Below are 18992 nucleotides of genomic sequence, written 5' to 3' on the forward strand. Positions count from 1 at the left end.
CATACTAGATGTGAAGCCAGGTATGATGCTGCACATATTGGGGAGCAAAGCCCCTTAACAAGTACCTCTATACCAGCGGTGGCAAACCTATGGCACGGGTGCCAGAGATGGCATTCAGTGGGCATGCGTGCACAAAGTCTGTGGGCATGCGTGCACAAAGTCTGTCATGTGGAGGGGCAGAAAATCACACACATATCTAAGCTGGCCTGGGCACAGTCCTTTACCTGGGAGTAAGCTTGGTTGCTGGCAATGGGGCTTGCTTCTGAGTAAACCCTCCTAGGGTTGTGATTCACCTATTCGAAGCATTGCACAGTTGCTTCACCAAGCTTACTCCCGAGTAATGCGCGCCTCAGAGCCAACTAGTTTTTTCTAAACTAAAACCTCAGTATTCAGGTTAAATTGCCGTGTTGGCACTTTGCAATAAATAAGTGGGTTTTGGGTTGCAATTTGGGCACTCAGTCTCGAAAAGGTTCACCATCACTGCTCTATACCTTCTACTAGCTTATTATAAAAACAAATAACTGGCAGTGATTAGCTTCAAATTAGTTTAACAGGAAAGACAACAACTGATATGCACATTTTCTTCATTTCAAAGAAGCCACTAGTTATTAGCCAATTTTATAGAATACTTAATAAAACAGCTTTAGAAACTGCACAGCTTTAGGAATAACAACACAGACTGCTTTTCTGTAAACTGGCTATATTTGCTAATGAAATTAAAATCTTACATGGAGTTCTAATGATTTCAAACTCAGATCTGCAAAAGCATCGCCAAGTTGTCTTTGGGTGTGCACCATCTGGAAAAGTTGTGTGGACAACGTCTGTGCCAGTTTCAGGACATTTTCATATTTCTTTTTGTTATCCCTCAGGATTTCTATTTGAGCTTCCAACTCCAGATCTACTGTTCGTGAACCTCGGCCCAGTTTCTCAGAGATTATCTGACGAGTGCACTGTAAATTTTGGAAAAACAAGAATTTAAAATTAAGCAGACTGCACTGAAGCTAGTGTGCAGTACCATTTGGACAATGTGTAATTCAGCTTATGAATCCAATGCCAACTTCCTCCATTACCAGGTTTCTTGCTTCCCTTCAACCACTGTGACTCATCCCCACAGACAACTGAAGATTCTCAGCAGCACATGATATTCCTTGAAAGAATGAGGAAAGGATACATATATGGCATTTGGTCCCCAAAGGAAGGAAAGCAGGGTTCATTTCAAGCCATAATACATTTTTGCATGGCTGAAGGGCTCTCAGTATTTACCCCCTTCCATTTAAGCCCCAAGGGCTTACTTTATGACTTATTATTTAGGTTCTCATCTATTGGATAACTGAGCAGACAACTGTTCAGATGACTTTTAAAATAGGAAAAAAATATGGCCAAAACCCCAACAAGCAATTAAGAAACTCCATAATTAGTGTTAAAAGCATGTAGAAGAATGTAAACCTTGATTAATAACAGTTCTTATCGTGAAAGAGTATCAAGATGCTATACTTGGGTTGAAAGTATTCAAGCAAAGAATCTGGAATAGGCTTTATACTTCGGGTAATATGCAGTAGAGAAAAAGGCCCACTAACATAATTAGACCAAGGGTGATTATTTTACAAGATTAGTACAAGTAAATTTGTGTGTTTCCCCCAAAGACAGAGGTAAGGTAACAAGAGAGACATGAAAGAATGTATTATCCTACATTAAGGATACGCTGCCAAATACCAAACTATTATTGAATGTTCATATCCTGCTTGGTATAAAACAGCTGAAATCCAACTTTATTCCAACACAAGATGATATAAAGCAAGTCACCCAAGCTGATGTCCACTATTTAAATGTTTTGACTGTAAAACTGCTAAGCAGAAAAGTATCATTAACAGTTATCTAGAAAGTCAGTATGAAAGCAATCATGTGAGCTGTGCCAAAGGATCAGGAAGTGGCAGCTACATGAGTCTTCTGCAAATCAATACCGACTGCTCAATAAATTGAAAGGACAAATGGCAGGTCTATGAATATGAATTTCTATTAGAAGATGGTGAGTTATATGATGACTGAAGACCACCCTCTGGTGAACAACCAATCTAGACCCAGGGCCCCTAACATCTGTAAGATACACCCTTTCACTCGCAGGTGGGAGGGTAAGAAGCTGCTTCTTTTTTTCCTTTCCGCTGCTTTAAGCAATCTTTATCTTACCACCCCTTCACCACCCTCACCCTTTCACTGTAACTATCACCTGAACTAAGAGGCAGAAACATTCTGTCGGAGGCCAGCTGGCAACCTCTTCCATTAGAGATACTGTCCACAGGCCACCAGTTGCAAGTCCCCTATATCCGTGGTGGTGAACCTTTGGCACTCCAGATGTTATGGACTACAATTCCCATCAGCCCCTGCCAGCATGGCCAATTGACCATGCTGGCAGGGGCTGGTGGGAATTGTAGTCCATAACATCTGGAGTGCCAAAGGTTCGCTACCACTGCCCTATATGAACACTGTGCCCTTATGCCCTGACTTGTCAGGGAGTGCAGACAAAGTAAAATTGCAACGAATGGACTATACACACGTTGCTAAACTATTACTGAAATTTTACTCTTATATTGGCAGTATCTATAAGACTATGTCTAAATGTAAGGTAACAGAGTTCAATTTGTGAGCTTAAAAGTTACCTTAGGATGTACCACACAAAATATTCAAAATATGATCCTCTATGAAAGGCCCATTAGAGCAAGTTAGTAAAATGTAAAAGGGTTTTGTCTGCAAAGAACAACATGCATATTTTTCTGGTTAGAGGCTAAAAATGTCATTTTGGGTTACTGCTGCTATGTAGACATTCAAGGAGTAAAGAACTCATTAAAAAGATTTCAAGTCATCCTGAAAACAGGAGACCAGATGACTTCAGCATTTCTTGTTCTTCTGGGTACACCTAAATAAATCAAAAGCCTGCAGAACTTACTTAAGGTGATTCTGAGGAATAAATCAAGCAGTAGGATTCGAAGAACATGAAAGCATCTACCACTTGTTTTTCGAAAAAAATGAAGTATATGACATTAATTTAATCCTTATTTCAAACAAACTCAGGAAAAGGCACAGGATAATGGAACAATTAAGATTTAACTGTCCTCATTCCTGTTCCTCTTCAATCACATATTGTTCAATGATCCTATATACAGTCACAAGTGTCTTCAGTTCAGTTCATGGATATTACCATATACAACTTTGCTAACAGTCAGTGTTATTCTAATAGGAACCTGCTTATGTTCCAGGGTGACAATTCGTGTCCTTCAATCTTCTGCATGTGTCTAAGAGTATAAACAGATCTATTTCATAGGAGATGTTGGCTAGGTAAGCAGTGGCGTAGTGATGAAGAGCAGGTGTACTGTAAACTGGAGGAACTGGGTTTGATTCCCCGCTCTGCCGCCTGAGCTGTGGTGGCTTATCTGGGGAATTCAGATTAGCCTGTACATTTCAACACATGCCAGCTAGGTGACTTTGGGCTCACAGTTCTTCTGAGCTCTCTCAGCCCCACCTACCTCACAAGGTATTTGTTGTAAGGGGGGAAGGGAAAGGAGTTTGTAAGCCCCTTTGAGTCTCCTATAGGAAAGAAAGGGGGGATATAAATCCAAACTCTCTCTTCTAAGCGTTGCTCATCATGTGGTTTTCTGCGCAGAGGAATAAGGAGGCAGAATAGACAACAGATACTGACACTACAGGGCCCTTTCTTTCAGGATATGAGATGTGGGAGAGGAGGGAACTTCTGGCATCAACAAAGCTTTCTCCCAATGAGCTGTCTTTAACCGGGAGGACCTCTTGTTGTGTGCCTGGAGTGTAAACTTCTTACAAGCAGCAAAAGCCCTCAATTAATGCACTTCTCCAGTACAGAGGAGACACACCCTGCGTATGTCAGTTTGGGACATCTTAATGCCACATTTGGCGCACTTATTAAACAAAGCCATCCTGAGAAGACATCTTGAGTTCCACCACTGAAATAGAAAGAATGAAGATCTGAGGAAGAACGGAAGCTTTCTCATACAACTGAAGAAAGTAAAGATCACAGAACAATCCTTTCTCCATGGTGGCACAGGAAGGGCTGTGGGAAAGATCGCTCCCCTCTCTTGTTCACATGCCAATTCTAGCAAGAAGTGTTGAAAGGTAGGGGAACATTCCTTGAACTATAAAATCCATTGGGTCACCTTGGTACTTTCATTTCTGTGGCTGGCCTGTGCAGTCCTAATGTGAAACTGCACAAAAGCCATGAAGATGAACTGCCCTATATATAGTTAGCATACACCCTTAAGACCATCCTCTTTGGAAGTTATTTTACATGGCATCATCCACATACATAAATATACACAACAGGTCCCATGACCATTGTGTGAACTTGCCTGGAGCCTTCTCGCCCTTGATATTTTGTTTGACTTCAGCTCATCTCAGAGTAAAATTATTCTGAAACTATACACTTCAGAAATATCCAACACTGTTTCACTGAAGAAATATGACCTTCCTTACTAATATCCCCTTTTGTGTACTAGGTCGGGCCCTAACAATAGAAGAAGCAGGATGAGAAATTTCCCAAATTCTCATTAATCTGTGCTGGTTTTTTGTCTATAAGGATCTCCAGCTATGCCTTTTCATGGCTCACAGTAGCCTGCTGGTGAAGGGAAGATTTACTTCCACAAGCAGAATGGCAGATCTGATCTACTGCTTTCACAATCCTAGCAACAGTGCTTCAGCATGTAATATTGGCTCAAGACCTGCTGAAACCTGAGATAATCTTGGAACTCTAACTATATAGAACCTGCGCCAGTTCTTTGGTCTGCACACCAAAGATGCCCTCTAGTACTTAGAATTATCACTTTTTAATGAACTTTCTCGTTTCAACTTTCTGTCAGGCAGAATAGCTGATGGTAGTAATGATTTTTGTATTGTGAATGAAGTGTCAGAATGCCAAACTGTCTGAAGGGAGAATTAGAAATGCAAGATTACCAACAAACACTGACAAGAGGCGTGAACACAGATTCTGTTTTAACAGGCAAATAAGGAACAAACTACATGGTGCATTTGCTTCTGTTACTTTAAAATACTACTTTTATTTTCCGGATGCAGCAGCCGGGGGGAAAAAACATAGAACAAAGGTGGCAGAGCAGCTTTTTAAACCGATTCCTACCATGCCTTCCCCCACAACAAAAGTTACAGCTTGGCCAATTTTGCCCTCATTGTGGAAAATGTATGGGTATCGGTATTTCCCCCCAAGCAAGAATTAAAGTGGATTTGAGGACAGGTTTTTTTTCAGTGGAGAAAAAGAAAGGGACCAAACAGTTTGAAACAGCTCCCACTCCTGTGACAGCTGCCTTTTCAAAAAACAGTACCAGCCGCTACATTTGGAAAAGTCTTTTAAAATGATCATGAAAGAAAATAGAAAACTCGGTATAAGCCAGAATTACAAGTTAGATACAGGTCAAACTAAATGAATAAAATGAAACACTGAAGATGCAAATGATCTGCCTAAGTTGTTCATAAATTCAATTCAAGGCCAATTCATACAAATCATTTGCCTCACCCTCAAGACATGGTCATCTTCTCTAAGGAGGTAGTTAGAAGGAAAATCAGTTCACAAACCAACGCACTCTTGATACAGTCAACAGCACATCACATGATTTCACAGTATGTTCAAATATGGGCACTGCTACTGAAAGTAGCAATGATCAGCTGTGCATGTACTGACAGCAGGATTGATCCCTCCCATTCCACCCCAAAAGCACATCAATTCCAACTTCTGTAACACCCATGCAAACTTTCCAAAACACATATGCCAGAGAAGTATTACCCTTATGCTGCGAAAATAGGGAGCAAGGTAATTACATTATCTGGCATAGACATAGCGAGTCATATCCCCTGATTATTTACATTGGTAAAAGGACACTTTGACAGTGTAGTGAACAGAAAGTGAGTGCTATGTATGCATGTGTGGGGGAGATGCATAAGTTCTGTTCTGCCAATGGAGCTCAGCTTGCAGTTGATTGCATAACAACTGATGTGAATGAAGTGTATGTGTTGTGCTTACATAGGAGGTCACTAAGGTTGGCGGCAGGGCAAGCACACTGTTCTCCATGACATTTTGCATGCACACACGTGCAAAAACGCCAACGGCGTTTCTCCAGCTACACAGAACACTTCAACAGTTTGCAGAGAAGGGACATACTGCATGAACGGACTAGTTGAACAAAGTATATAGCATGTATGTATGCATGTATGCATGTATGTATTTTAGACTTATACAGCTAATTAAACTAAGTTTTCGTGAACTGAAAATGTTTGGTATCCTACATTTTTTTCCTGGCTACTCAATTAGATTTGGATTAGATTCAGTCTATGCCAATAAAGGCTTGCTTGCATAAGGCTTGGATTCAATTAGATTCAGTTATATTATATTCTAGGATATTTGGAGTAAGGGGATCCATGCCTCCTGACCTGTATCCTTCAACACTTCCTTCCCCCAGGAGAAACTCTAAACCAGTGGTTTTCAAATGAGTGGTACATAATGAGTGGTACATAATGGCCATGAATTCAGTCTGCTGCTCAAAAATGCTATGTGGTTATAAACAAACATTAAAAATATAAACTGGCTAGGTGTAAACAGGCTCCCTTTCTGTGGAGGCCCAGGTCACCAATACGGTGAGGATCACCTTTTTCCATCAAGGCAGCTGGCCCCCAATTTATCCTACCCTGACCTAGCCACAGTAATCCATGTGACGGTTACACCTAGGCTAGATTACTGTAACTCACTCTATGTAAGTTTGACCTTGAGACTGTCTTGGAAACTAGCATTGCTCCAGCATGCAGCTGCTAGACTCCTCACCAGTACATCGGAGAAAGAGAATTCACCTGTGCTCCAGCAGCTGCACTGGTTGCCGGTGGAATTCCAAATCAGGTTAAGACCCTGAGCGGTCTGGGACCATTGTATCTACGGACCTGCCTTATCCCATATTGCCCACAGAAGACATTACACTGCTCTGATAAAAATCTTCTAGTAGTCCCTGGCCCCAGGGATGTGTGATTGGCATTGAACAGAGTCAGGAATTTTTCTGCCCTGGCTCTGGTCTGGTAGAACTCTCTATCTACTAACATCAGGGATCTGTGGAATTTTAAACAGTTCCACAGGGCCTGTAAGATGGAGATGTTCTGCCAGGCCTTTGGCTGAGGTCAATCGTGCATTCCAAGTACCATCTCCCTGTATAAAAACTTATGATAACTACAAAATATAAAAACAACACTGGTCTTTCAGTTCTGCCTCTTTTTCTGTTATGGTTCATGTTGGATAAATCATTGTTCTTGAACGGACCTGAGGGTTCTTCAAGGTCTAGATTAGTTTGCCATATTGAGTTTCGGTGTTTTAGAGAGCTTTAATTATATGTAGTTAGTGATTTTATGTATTTGCAAATTGTTTTAAAATGTTTGTACACTGCCCTGAGCCCAACTGTAGCTGGGGAGGGAGGGATATAAATCCAGTAAATATAAAAATAAGTTGCTATGATCTCAAGTAGGACTAATATTGTCCCCCCTCCCCCAATGTTTTATGATTCCTGAAGAGTAAAAAAACATAGTCAGCCCTCACTGGACAATATTTGGAGTCTTTTTACAACTTTACAAAGCATGCATTTCTACATAACTGAGAAGTCCTCCCCAAGTATGAACGTAACCTTTTTTTAAAAAAGGCAGTCCCATTTAGCTGTCCTTCTGGTAGGCACCAGATCACTGAGTTCATGATTAGTAGGAGTGATGTAGCTGTGTTAGTATGAGCAGCACTGATGGGTGGGAGAGTTCTGACATAACTCCTTACTGTTTTACAGATTAAAGGAGTGGCAATTAACTTCACCAAGAAACCTGCTGAAAGGTGACACAAGAAAGTCTCCACCCTGATCACAAAACAGCACCACCAGAACATGAATTGACTCCTGCTTTACAATGTGAAATCCACAAATTCAAAACCATGAAATCTAACAATGGAACTTATCTTATTGTGAACACTTTACAGACAGAAGTGTTATTAGTGATGCAATCCATTCCAAATTCAGCATTTACGCGACATCATTGTTTAAATGATCACCACCTCGCTTTAACTCAAGACAAGTTGACACACCACATCTTTCACAAACTTTAAAAACAGATTATGTTCCTTATTGTATGCCACTCTTTCATAACCTTCCGTCACCCCCAAAGGTCAGTGTACCAGAAGATTAAAATAAAAACAAAATATGTCAGTCTTACTTAGACTTCTCTTTCTGATAAGCTGCCAAAACATTTTGTGAAGAATTTTTTTTTTTAATCAAATCAGGATGCAGACCTGAATACAGTGAATGGTTGTAAATGATACAAACCTTGTAAGTGTTTAGGCTCCACCTTCTCACGAGCTCCAGTTTTTCCATGGCTGGATTCTTTATCTCATCTGCTAGAACAACTGGGCCACTTTTTTGCTGCATTTGTAGATTGCCTGTTTTAGAAGCCACAAATAAGAAATCAGTCTCTCAAAGGTTGATGCAACCGCAATGGTGACATATTTCAAAGGTTACAAAGTAAAATATTTTCTATACTATTCTGAAGAGAATAGCTTACTAATCTGGACCTTGTTATTATAATGTTAACTTTAATAATAAGATTGCTTATATTGCTTGTATTGAAGTCTTTTATTACTAGTAACCTAGAGCTCTTAATTTAGTTTAAAATACTGTCTCCTTTAATAGAGCTTTTCAAAACAAAGTAGACCCAAAACATTACAGAATTAGCCAAATGCTTCATTGTTCATTATATGAAATTGAGGTTTGTCTCAACATACTGGAGAATTAGGATTTCCCCAAACATGTGGAAAATATGCAGCGATTATACACCTTCTCAATAAACAATTTCATTAGTTTCTTAAATAGTGACTGCAAACCAACTAAATCTTAATTGGAAGCAAACCACAGTGAATTCTAGGGGACTTCAGGACAAATAAGCACAAGACCAGTTTGCAGGAATGACACAGAATGTCACTGTCTGCTTAGCTTTAAAGGAGTCCCATCAGAAGGCAAGATGAATTTTCCTTAAAGCTAATGTACTGTTAAGGACAATAAAAGTTTCACCTACTACCTGAAATCCCACAAAGTGTATTGGATTGCTGTTCAAATACTCTCAAGGAGTATTTGCATTCTCTCCAACCCCACCACTAATTCTGTAACACTCTCATTTATAATTCCAGCAAAGATCTAAGGACAGCTTCACATTTCATTCAGCAGATGGTGCAGGCACTGTGATGGGCACTTAATCTATGATGTGGATAAATTTGAACACAAAGGGACACATTCTGGGGACCTGCAATTGACCCCAGAGCTCCGTCCCCCAGCATGTGTCTACCATGTGATAAATTGCCTCTTCAGATGTTGTGGTTCTGGAAGACCTGTGAAGCAATTCTAGGGAGGACTCTGCTTCTATAGTGACTATAGTGGCTGCTGCAAAGTCACTGCAATGCAGAGGGAAGCCATATTCAGATTTCATCAGATGAAAAGAGCTACAACTGTGCTCAAGCTTCCAGATCAGAGTCATTCTTTCTAGTGTACCATTATAAAGATTCACACAACATGTCAGTTTAGCGTCTCACAAGTGCAGATATCATTCTCTTCCCATGATGCTAAAGCCAAGAAACAGCAGTAGAACCCTGCTCCAAGCAGAAGACTTATAAGCGAAGCATCAGTGATTTTAGGAAGGCCATAAGCACACTGTATTTAATCTAAATGATACAAATTTCAAATAAAGAATTTTTAAATGTTTGTTTTTGTAGTAAATCACAATGTGCCTCACTTCTGCAAACTGTGCAGCATTCCTTCACATTAATGCTCATACAGTCTTTCAAGTTCCAAACAACACCTTGCGAGAACAAAGATGAACTGCCAGGGCTGAATGGACTCCAATGATGATGACACTACTTGAGTAAACAGGTCAGAGCATGCTGAGGCACACAGCAACCTGCTGTTCTAAAAACTGCAACCTGAACTGTTTGCCAAGCACAGCGTAAGAACCTAGTAAGAACATGTTTTAGTTTTAATCGAAATAGCAACTGACAGAGTTCTTTTAAAAGAGAAGGCAGAAAAAAGCATCCAGTCTGATTTGCATTGAGACCCACACCCAGCAGGACGATATACGGGCAGATTCTGAATTGCTGTTAAAATTGGACATATTTACATGGCAGTTCACACAATGCTCTTCATAAGCCATTCAGCATTCTAGTCCAATTGACTTAAAAATCTGTTAAATATAGAGTTCAGATTCCTGCAGAGATTCCTTCATACTGCTAGCCACTAACATTTATTTGCAGCTTCATGAAGTCTGTACAGCATTCCTAGTTGTAGCCAAGTAAATACTCCACTGTTACAAAGTCAAGTCACCAGGAGTACAATAGTTTGGCAACATAATTTATGGAATAGCGTAAGACAGGCAAAGAATGATATAAGGGAGCACAGAGTGATATATTATAAGGGAGCACAGAACGATATTACTACTTGCAGTAGCAAAAAAGGCTTATAGTACAAAGTTAATTGCATAATTTAAAATATGGTTTGTCCCCATCGCATGTGTTTCTGAAGCAGTAATGCATTATTGCTTTGAAAAGGAAGAAAATGGTGTGGAGAGAGAAAAGGAGTTTTGGATGATTTGCCAAGTGATGGAATCAAAAAAGCAAGAGTTATTTTTAGTAAAAGCAGCGCAAGTAATCATAAATCATCACTGTAGATGGGAGTTAGTATTGTATCAGCAAGGGGGTTATCTGGTCAAACCCCAAAATACCTTTGGGAACAATTAAATCACTCCCTTGTCCAGCCAGTCTGCTAGCTGCTGCACTGCTAGGAGATATAACAGGTGACATGGGTGCTGCTGAGGAACCTAGAAATGGGACATACACCATGAAAATCCATCTGCATTGGATCAACATTCCTTATGCAAAAAGACTAAATATTGGAGAAAATTCCTCTGACTAATAAGGAGTACTCATCAGGTGTAGAACTCCTTGACAGTAAATATCCTTAATAACAGTTGTAAAACATTTTTGTTGAGAATTTTATGCATATTCATCAGAGAGAGAGAAAGAAGCTTTGTAAGGATGTATTTCATCATTCACAATGAAACAGCAGCACTCACAGGATCTTTTGAATTATATGAACTACTCCATTAAAAGCATTTACATTACTTCAACTTAAGAGTTGACATCCAGCAAATCATACAGGGTATGACTTCTTTTCAAAATGACTTTTGGGAAATGGAAGGCTTTAGTGGTGATGAACACTGTAGTGGAACCCCAAAGTCACTCTCCACTAATGGAAGGCAGAGGTGACTTTCTTTCACTGCCCCCTCCTCTATCAGTGCAAAATTGGACTTTGCCCACCCATGCTGCTCATGCAGGTCCCTTTGGAACAGCATTTAGAAGAGCTCAATGAATTAATGGGGAAGAGAAGCAAGAGCAGACAGTTTCTCAGGCAGACATGCCTTCCACTGAACTCTGGCAAATTTCATAATTGGCCCAAAAGGAGAAGGAATACCAGTTAATAAAAATAATGCTGGTTTAACTAGAAGAAGAGTTGGTTTTTATACACTGCTTCTCTCAACTTTTAAGGAATCTCAAAGTGGCTCACAATTGCTTTCCCCTGTCCACAACAAGCAACTTGTGACATAAACAGAGAGAGTTCTGAGAGAACTCTGACTAACCCAAGGTCACCCAGCAGGCTTCAAATTGAGGAGTGGGGAAACAAACCCAGTTCTCCAGATTAAGAGCCTACTGCTGTTAACCACTACACCACACACTGGCTCGCATCTTATCATCTTACCAATCACTTTGGCAGTGATGGGTAAGGTGGGACAGTACTTTACGGATTGTTATGTTAAGGATATTATGGATTAATATCACAGTTCTATTGATAACATTGATGGGGGTTCACAAACGTTTCCATTGCTGAGCATTTCTATTTGTACCACAGATATGAAGAAATTAATCATGCTTTGGAACAAAACATTTTGATTGTTATTGTAGGCATTTAGGAGGGAAATACATGGCTTTGGTTTATTCTTTTCCACATTTCCAAATGTATCCAATCCCAGAAATCAGCTATTACTTTCCACTGCCTATCTATATGGACTTCCCATTTTTCACACAATGTCTGTTTTGTCAAAATGATAATTGTATTACTGAATGTACTTATTTTAATAAACACAACTGTAATTTCAGTCAGATGCATATAACATACTAGACTTCAGTATTTTTCCATAAGTAAAAACAAATCCTTAAGAACAAAGAATGGACTAGTAGCTTCAAACATCAGGTGGAAACACAAGGATAACTAACAGCCCAATCCAGAAGCAGGAGACCGAATCTAAAAAGAGAACGGTGGACGGCTGCACCAACGCAATTGTCCACTTTTGGTGCATAAGGGGCAGCCCAACCAATGCAGGGGGCAAACAGGCCAGCAGGCAGCAGCCCCTCTGCTCCATTGTGCCGAAACCCCTTATGTCCCAAATAGGCCGCTGCGTTCGGCGGCGGCAGAGCTGCTGGAGATCCCTGGCCCTGCGATGGTGCGGCTGGCCTCGACCCGGGCCAGGGCCTTTACGGCCCTGGCCCCTGCCTGGTGGAATGCTCTACCTCCAGCTGTCCGGGCCCTGCGGGACCTTGGTGAGTTCCGCAGGGCCTGCAAGACTGAGCTATTCCACCGGGCCTTTGGGGGGGCTGGCCGCGGTTCTATCACCCCCCACTGAAGCTGCCGTTTCCATCTGGCCGGGCCCTGGTTTCCATCTTGGGCAATGACTCTATCCCCTCCCTCCATTGGCCTCTAGTCCGGGCGCTCTGATATCTGATATTTTAATCAGTATGTAATTGAAATCGCTATTAAGTTTTAAAGTTTTAAGTTTTAATGAATTAAGCTGCACTCTTGTATTTGATATGTTTTATTGATTGTTATTGAATGTGCAGCCATTCTGTGAGCCGCCTCGAGCCCTTCGGGGGTGAGGCGGCTTATAAATCTCATAATAAATAAATAAATAAAATAAATAAAGTTCAGGGTGCTGTGAAGCTGTGCTGATGTCCTGAGTGGACGCTGGCTTGGGGGAGTGCACCTGGGGGTGGAGTCAATGTTATTTGGTTTCCACTAGTGTTCCAGCCCAGGAATGCTGCCCCCTGGGCGTTCAGGCTTATGCTGAACCTTTGAGGGCTTAAGCCAGTGTAGGCAATGGGGCAAATTAGGCAGAGGGGTGGGTCTTGTTCTCCCTTTCTGTGACGTCTGAAGCCTTTGAAGCACTTCTTCCAGCTGCTATGGAGTCCACCAGTCTTGAACTGGATTGGAGTCCACCAGCCTTAACCACTACATCATACTGGCTCTCAGTGGAGATCAAAAAGCCTACAAGGAGGTGACTACGGATTTTTCTATAAACCTGGGGGGAGGGGGAATCAGACATAAAAAGGAGGTTTTTTTAAAAAAATCCAAACAATTGAAGCAATGTCTGTGTTTGTACAGTCTTTGCAACTTAAACATTTTCAGCTACTATTTTCTTGGCAGCTATAATAAACGTTTCTGAAAAGACAGCAGTAGAAGCTGGAAGGAAGTGTCAGGGAGGCTGTCAGTGGGAGGATGGGATGTCTCCTCCCCAGTCCTCCAGGTTCCTCACAGGTATCCTACTTGTACAATGCCTGTACTAATTAGAGACTAATGTACATTCTGACAGTCATAAAGCAGCACAGGGCGAGAAAGAATACACAGTACTAACTAATTAACTTTTTTTCATCCCAGAAACAAATAAGGCATTCATTTCTAGAGACATAAAATAAGGCATGATGTAAAATTAAACATAAATAAATGCTGCCATCTGTGAATGCAATCCCTGTCATCTGGAAACTTTTCAATAACCCCCCCCCCCCTCATCCAACCAACCTCTGGAAAGTTGGTCTGAAGGTTAGCCGGACCCACATATAGTTAACAGGTGTCAGATGCAGGACAACCTGGCTATTACAGAATCACAGAATCACAAGAAACAACTTTTCTGGAAATGAATTAGTGCTCTGGGGGTAGGGGAGCCACACAGTAAAAAACCATGTCTCCTAGCACGTTTCACTGACAGACCACAAGGTTCAACCTAGGCCAGTGATGGCGAACCTTTTCGAGACCGAGTGCCCAAATTGCAACCCAAAACTCACTTGTTTATAGCAAAGTGCCGACACGGCAATTTAATCTGAATACTGAGGTTTTAGTTTAGAAAAAAACAGTTGGCTCTGAGGCATGCGTTACTCAGGTGTAAGCTTGGTAGTAGTCGGTGGCTCTGCTTTGAAGCAACTGTGCAACTCTTCCAATGGGTGAATCATGACCCTAGGAGGGTTTACTCAGAAGCAAGCCCCATTGCCAGCAACCGAGCTTGCTCCCAGGCAAAGGATCACGCTTCAGTTCTTCGCATGAAAATCAGTGGGATTTAATAACGTTTAACAGGGTTACCTGCACTACTTCCCCAAAACTAGGTCTTCGGTTTAATGCTAATAATCAAGCCCAGTGGCCCAGGCCAGCCTAGATGTGTGGGGTGGGTGGGGGCGTTCGCCTCCACTGACCTAGGCAGATTCTGCACGGGCCAAAGTCACCATTGTTGGTCCAGTAAAAATACTATTTGGAGGGGGAACTTCCCACGGCTGCCGCCTCCAAATCGAGGCAGAACCGCTATTTCTCCCTCCAAATGGTGTTTTCTTGACTTGATAAACAAGTGAGTCTATTGAAAAATAGCGGCGTCCACCTGGTGCCGAGCACACCGCTTAAAAAAAAAAACTTACCTCCTCATCCCTGCATAGCTCCATCAGGATGAGGGGACATGCCCTCTGCCCTCCGACCATCGGGCCGTTGCCAGGGTCACAGGGGCGTGTCCCTTTGTCCTGACGGAGCTATGCAGGGACGAAGAGGTAAGTTTTTTTAAAAAGCAGCACGCCTCGGGCCATGGCAGGTCCAGGGCCGCCTGAACAGTGTGCAAACGGCCCCAGGTCAGCGCCGGGGTCATGTACACGGGCGCCCCACCGCTCTTGGGACCCATGCAGAATCTATCCTAAAGCCACTGCTGAGTATTATCAGAATCTGCAATCAAGTGTAACAACAAACTATATTTTGTTATTTTGAAATGAGCTTTGTAAATTCTCAGGCTTGTACTTGATCTGGATGTCATGATAAACTGTGGTTTGACAGGAAGAAAGACTATGTGTAAGGATGGAGGGAACAATATTATGTGAACTGATGATTTCCGAAATTTGCACCTGTAATAGCAAACCATGATCATCTGTAAATAGAGTCATAATCTCAGGCTGCTAACTTCATATTTAAATTGAATTCTATACTTTAATTGTTACAAAGAAAACTTATCAGATGAGCTGATGTTTAGAGCTTCATATTATTTGTTTTGAGTTCCATTTATTTTTAGACAACAGCTTCAAGTAAGCATGGTTTACATCATTACATTCTCTCAAAAACTGTATTATACTGAAAAAAATTTAAGAGCTTTAATTGGACTTGCATGCACAAAACTGTTAAGACCACATCACAGATAATAACAGATTTACTTCAAAACCTATTGATTATATGAAACCTCTAGTAATGAGGTAAAAGGAACATCTTGGCACATTGTTTAGAGCAGAAAACCATTTAACAGAATACATGATCACACAAACTGATAGATTGTTTTTACCAAAATCACAAATAGTAGATTGGAGACTTCTCATATATTATTGATACTGGATTTTCCCTGCTAAGATTTAAATTATTTTTGGGTCTCTTATCCCACACTATCACACACATACACAATTTACACAGCATGCTGATCATGGAGATTAGAACATGCTGCCGTTTTTCTTAAGAACTGCTACTATGTCCCACAAATAAAAATCAATTAACCACAGAAGGGTTTCATGGTGTTTTAAAATCATGGTTAAAAAGCATAATCAAAAAAGGGTCCTACAGTTTCACCTAAATGTGTGTCAACATAATTCAAGACGCAGTACTTCATAACTCCAGATGTCTCATTTCAATTACCTAGACATCTTACCAGGTAAGAAAAATCTGGAATGTTACAGCACTCCATATTAATTTTTAACACATATGACCTACAGCTCTCAAGTTTTCCCATACTTAATGTTTTTGCTTATTTATTAATATTTAATATTAATTAATTAATTAAAGTTATTAAGAGAGTAAAGTTGAAATTTTTAATTTACTCCCTTGCGTTCATTCCCACTTAATGTAATAGGACTTTATAACAAATATGCCTATGACAGGACTATAAGACAGGACTGTCTTTGGGGCATAAGCCAAATCACTTACATTCAGTTCAGTATCTAGTACATCTCTGACAATTTGTTTTATTTCTAAAACAGAGCTCCCCTCTCACAACTCAATGGACAACGGAACAGTAACTTGAGGAATCATCATTATTTCATCCAGCTAGGAAGAGGGGTTTTTTTGGGTGGTGGTGGTGGACAGGAGAATTTAGGTATTTTAGATAAAATGGATTTTGTATGCCAAGTTTCAATTTAGAATTCTTTCAAAAGGAATAGCTTGTCACGACCTCTACATGGTAAACCGTTTCATGTATACCAACTGAATCCCAACCATATCATTTGTTTTCTGACCAAAAGTAATTTTTAAAACTCAGCACTAGCGTTCCTTACGTGCTCAGGACAAGACTTGCTGATACATACACCCTTCCACACTTTCATACTTCCAAATACTGTATGATTCCCTTTCAGGCACTCACATGTTCATATCACCACCCAACATTAATGTGTTACTTTTACCTTGAAAAGGTCCAGCTTCAATGACCCCTTCTTTGGTACTGTCAAAGCCATGAGATGTAATCTGAGTTTCAGAGAGACCAAGTCCAGCAGATATAGAGCGCTTCAGGTCCTTGGAAATATTAGAATAAAAAGGAAAATCCATGTAAAAATCCCAATCCAAGGCAACATTTAGGCTTTACAGAGTCCTTTAAAGCATTTTGAATAATGTAGTCAACAGCTTGCTGTTTGGTTTATGGTGTCACAACATTGTATTATGATGACTTAACACGATACATTTTAAAGGTGGCATCTCAGATTTCTCTCACGTTTGTGAGCCACATGTTATATGCCAATATTTTGTCAGGTGTGAGATTGGCCCTGCTTAAGAAGCATGGGGTTTTGATGGCAGAAGCAAGCATCCTTCCAGAACATATTGGGGGGAAAAACATAATGGTAGAAGTGCTCGGGAAAACAATGGAGAAAAGATGAAGGAAAAACCAAAAACCAAACTAAGGAAAAAATGTGAGGAATTAAAAGAAAAACAGTAGCATTTGGCAATAAGTAAACAACCCATGCGGAAAAGGCCCAAATCTTCATGCTGTTTGAGAAAGAAGACTGAATCATTCTTTTTGTCTCCGTTATCAATGTCCAGGTGGGATGTACTGCTCTGATTCATTATTTTATCCCTTACCACACTCAAGTTCTGGAAGACATTTTCTTGTTTTTCTTTGAGTGTCAACGTCTTATAGCAATGAACAATCACCAAGGATTGTGGCTTTAATCTCTGATCAACAGATTTAGCCTTTATTGAGAAAGGCTGCCAGTTCTGGTTTCAAAACCACAATGTTAATGACCTTAACCCCCACCCCCCAATGCAAGCCAAAAGTTTACCTACACTTTAATTTTGCACTTGACAGATTCAAAGACTTTAATGAGAAAATATGCACGATTTCCTTTACTTTTCTCAAGGGCTGTCTAGAATATAGATAAGGAAAGAGTCAATACAGAGTCACAGAGAAGAAAAACAATCAATGAAGCAGCGATTGAAACGTGCAGGCTTCTTCCCATGGTGCTAAATATTTTTTTCACTGCACCACTGTTTTTCTCCTCTGCTTTGTTTGGAAAGTAGAACATTACTTAGCAATTTCTAGTCCTTGCTTGTTTTTTGTAGCAGGTTAAATATAGGGATGCCCTAACCTGGATAGCCCAGGATAGGCTGATTTTGACAGATTTCAGAAGTTAAGCAAGGCTGACCCTTGCAAGTATTTGGATGGGAGCCTCCAATGAATATCAGCGTTATGATGCAGAGGCAGCCAATAACTATCTCTGAACGTTTCTTGCCTTGAAAACTACCAGGGTAGCCATAAGACAGATGTGATAACAGAAAAAAATACATGCAGGGATAAGGTACAATTCCCATTCTCCCGCCAAGCAGCCTACTTGGAATTTTGAGGGTTTTAGAATATTTGACAACCAGTTTCACATTCTGTCAGAACTTTGGGCAAACTGTCTGTTATGAGAAATCTGAAGATGCCATGGAAAGTAATTTCCAAAAAGAGAATCTTTTTCTCCGTCTACTCCCAGTACTATGCACAAACACCAATGTCATGATAACGCCCAGCGTGTATTGTCTTATCTCTGCCACTCAGTGAACTGGAGTGGGAGAAAGAACATACCGGTACACGATGACATCATGAGACTGGCTGATACGGCTACTTAATGGGAAATGAGAAACGCAAGGCCCCCTGCAGCATTCTTGCAAAATACGGGTCTACTTTGTGACACTTTCAAGATACAAAAATAATATTAACACCTTTCATTTTTTCTGCATTGCCTTCTTTCAAATTATGTTGCAATATATAACAATAGGTTCTGATAGTTTTTAATGTAATTTATTATGTACGTTTTAATTCAATGGGACTTTAATGGTGGCCATTGTTAAGGCAGAAAGGCATGCTATATATTTTGTAAAATAAATAAATACTGATTATTCAGGTTAGATGTTGCTTCATTATGCAACTCTTTTATAATTTTTTTATTTTTAATTTCATATAAGAAGGAAAAATAACTTTTTTTAAAAAAACAAAAAAATATAACAATAGTGGTGGTGGATCTATGCATAAATTTATATGAATGGTTTCCAAATTTCTAAAAATAAGAACCTATTTCCTTTTGCCTTACCACTGAAATTGAAATTTATTAC

At 40.4% G+C, this 18992-nt stretch overlaps 1 protein-coding gene across 5 annotated transcripts in view; it reads right to left on the reverse strand.

Moving 5' to 3' along the window:
- The window catches only part of ARFIP1 (ADP ribosylation factor interacting protein 1), a 55585-nt gene that overhangs the window by 15968 nt on the left and 20625 nt on the right, over positions 1–18992 (reverse strand). For 4 of the 5 annotated variants that reach the window (XM_048509314.1, XM_048509312.1, XM_048509317.1 and 1 more), the window contains 4 exons: positions 16811–16919; positions 10801–10896; positions 8364–8476; positions 729–950 (listed from right to left, as the gene is read on the reverse strand). In XM_048509314.1, coding sequence (XP_048365271.1) covers positions 729–950; positions 8364–8476; positions 10801–10896; positions 16811–16919 — 540 coding nt within the window. The remainder of the gene's footprint in view (positions 1–728; positions 951–8363; positions 8477–10800; positions 10897–16810; positions 16920–18992) is intronic. The other variant, XM_048509316.1, reaches the window with a different exon arrangement.

Source organism: Sphaerodactylus townsendi, linkage group LG10 (assembly GCF_021028975.2).
Source record: "Sphaerodactylus townsendi isolate TG3544 linkage group LG10, MPM_Stown_v2.3, whole genome shotgun sequence".
NCBI lineage: Eukaryota > Metazoa > Chordata > Lepidosauria > Squamata > Sphaerodactylidae > Sphaerodactylus > Sphaerodactylus townsendi.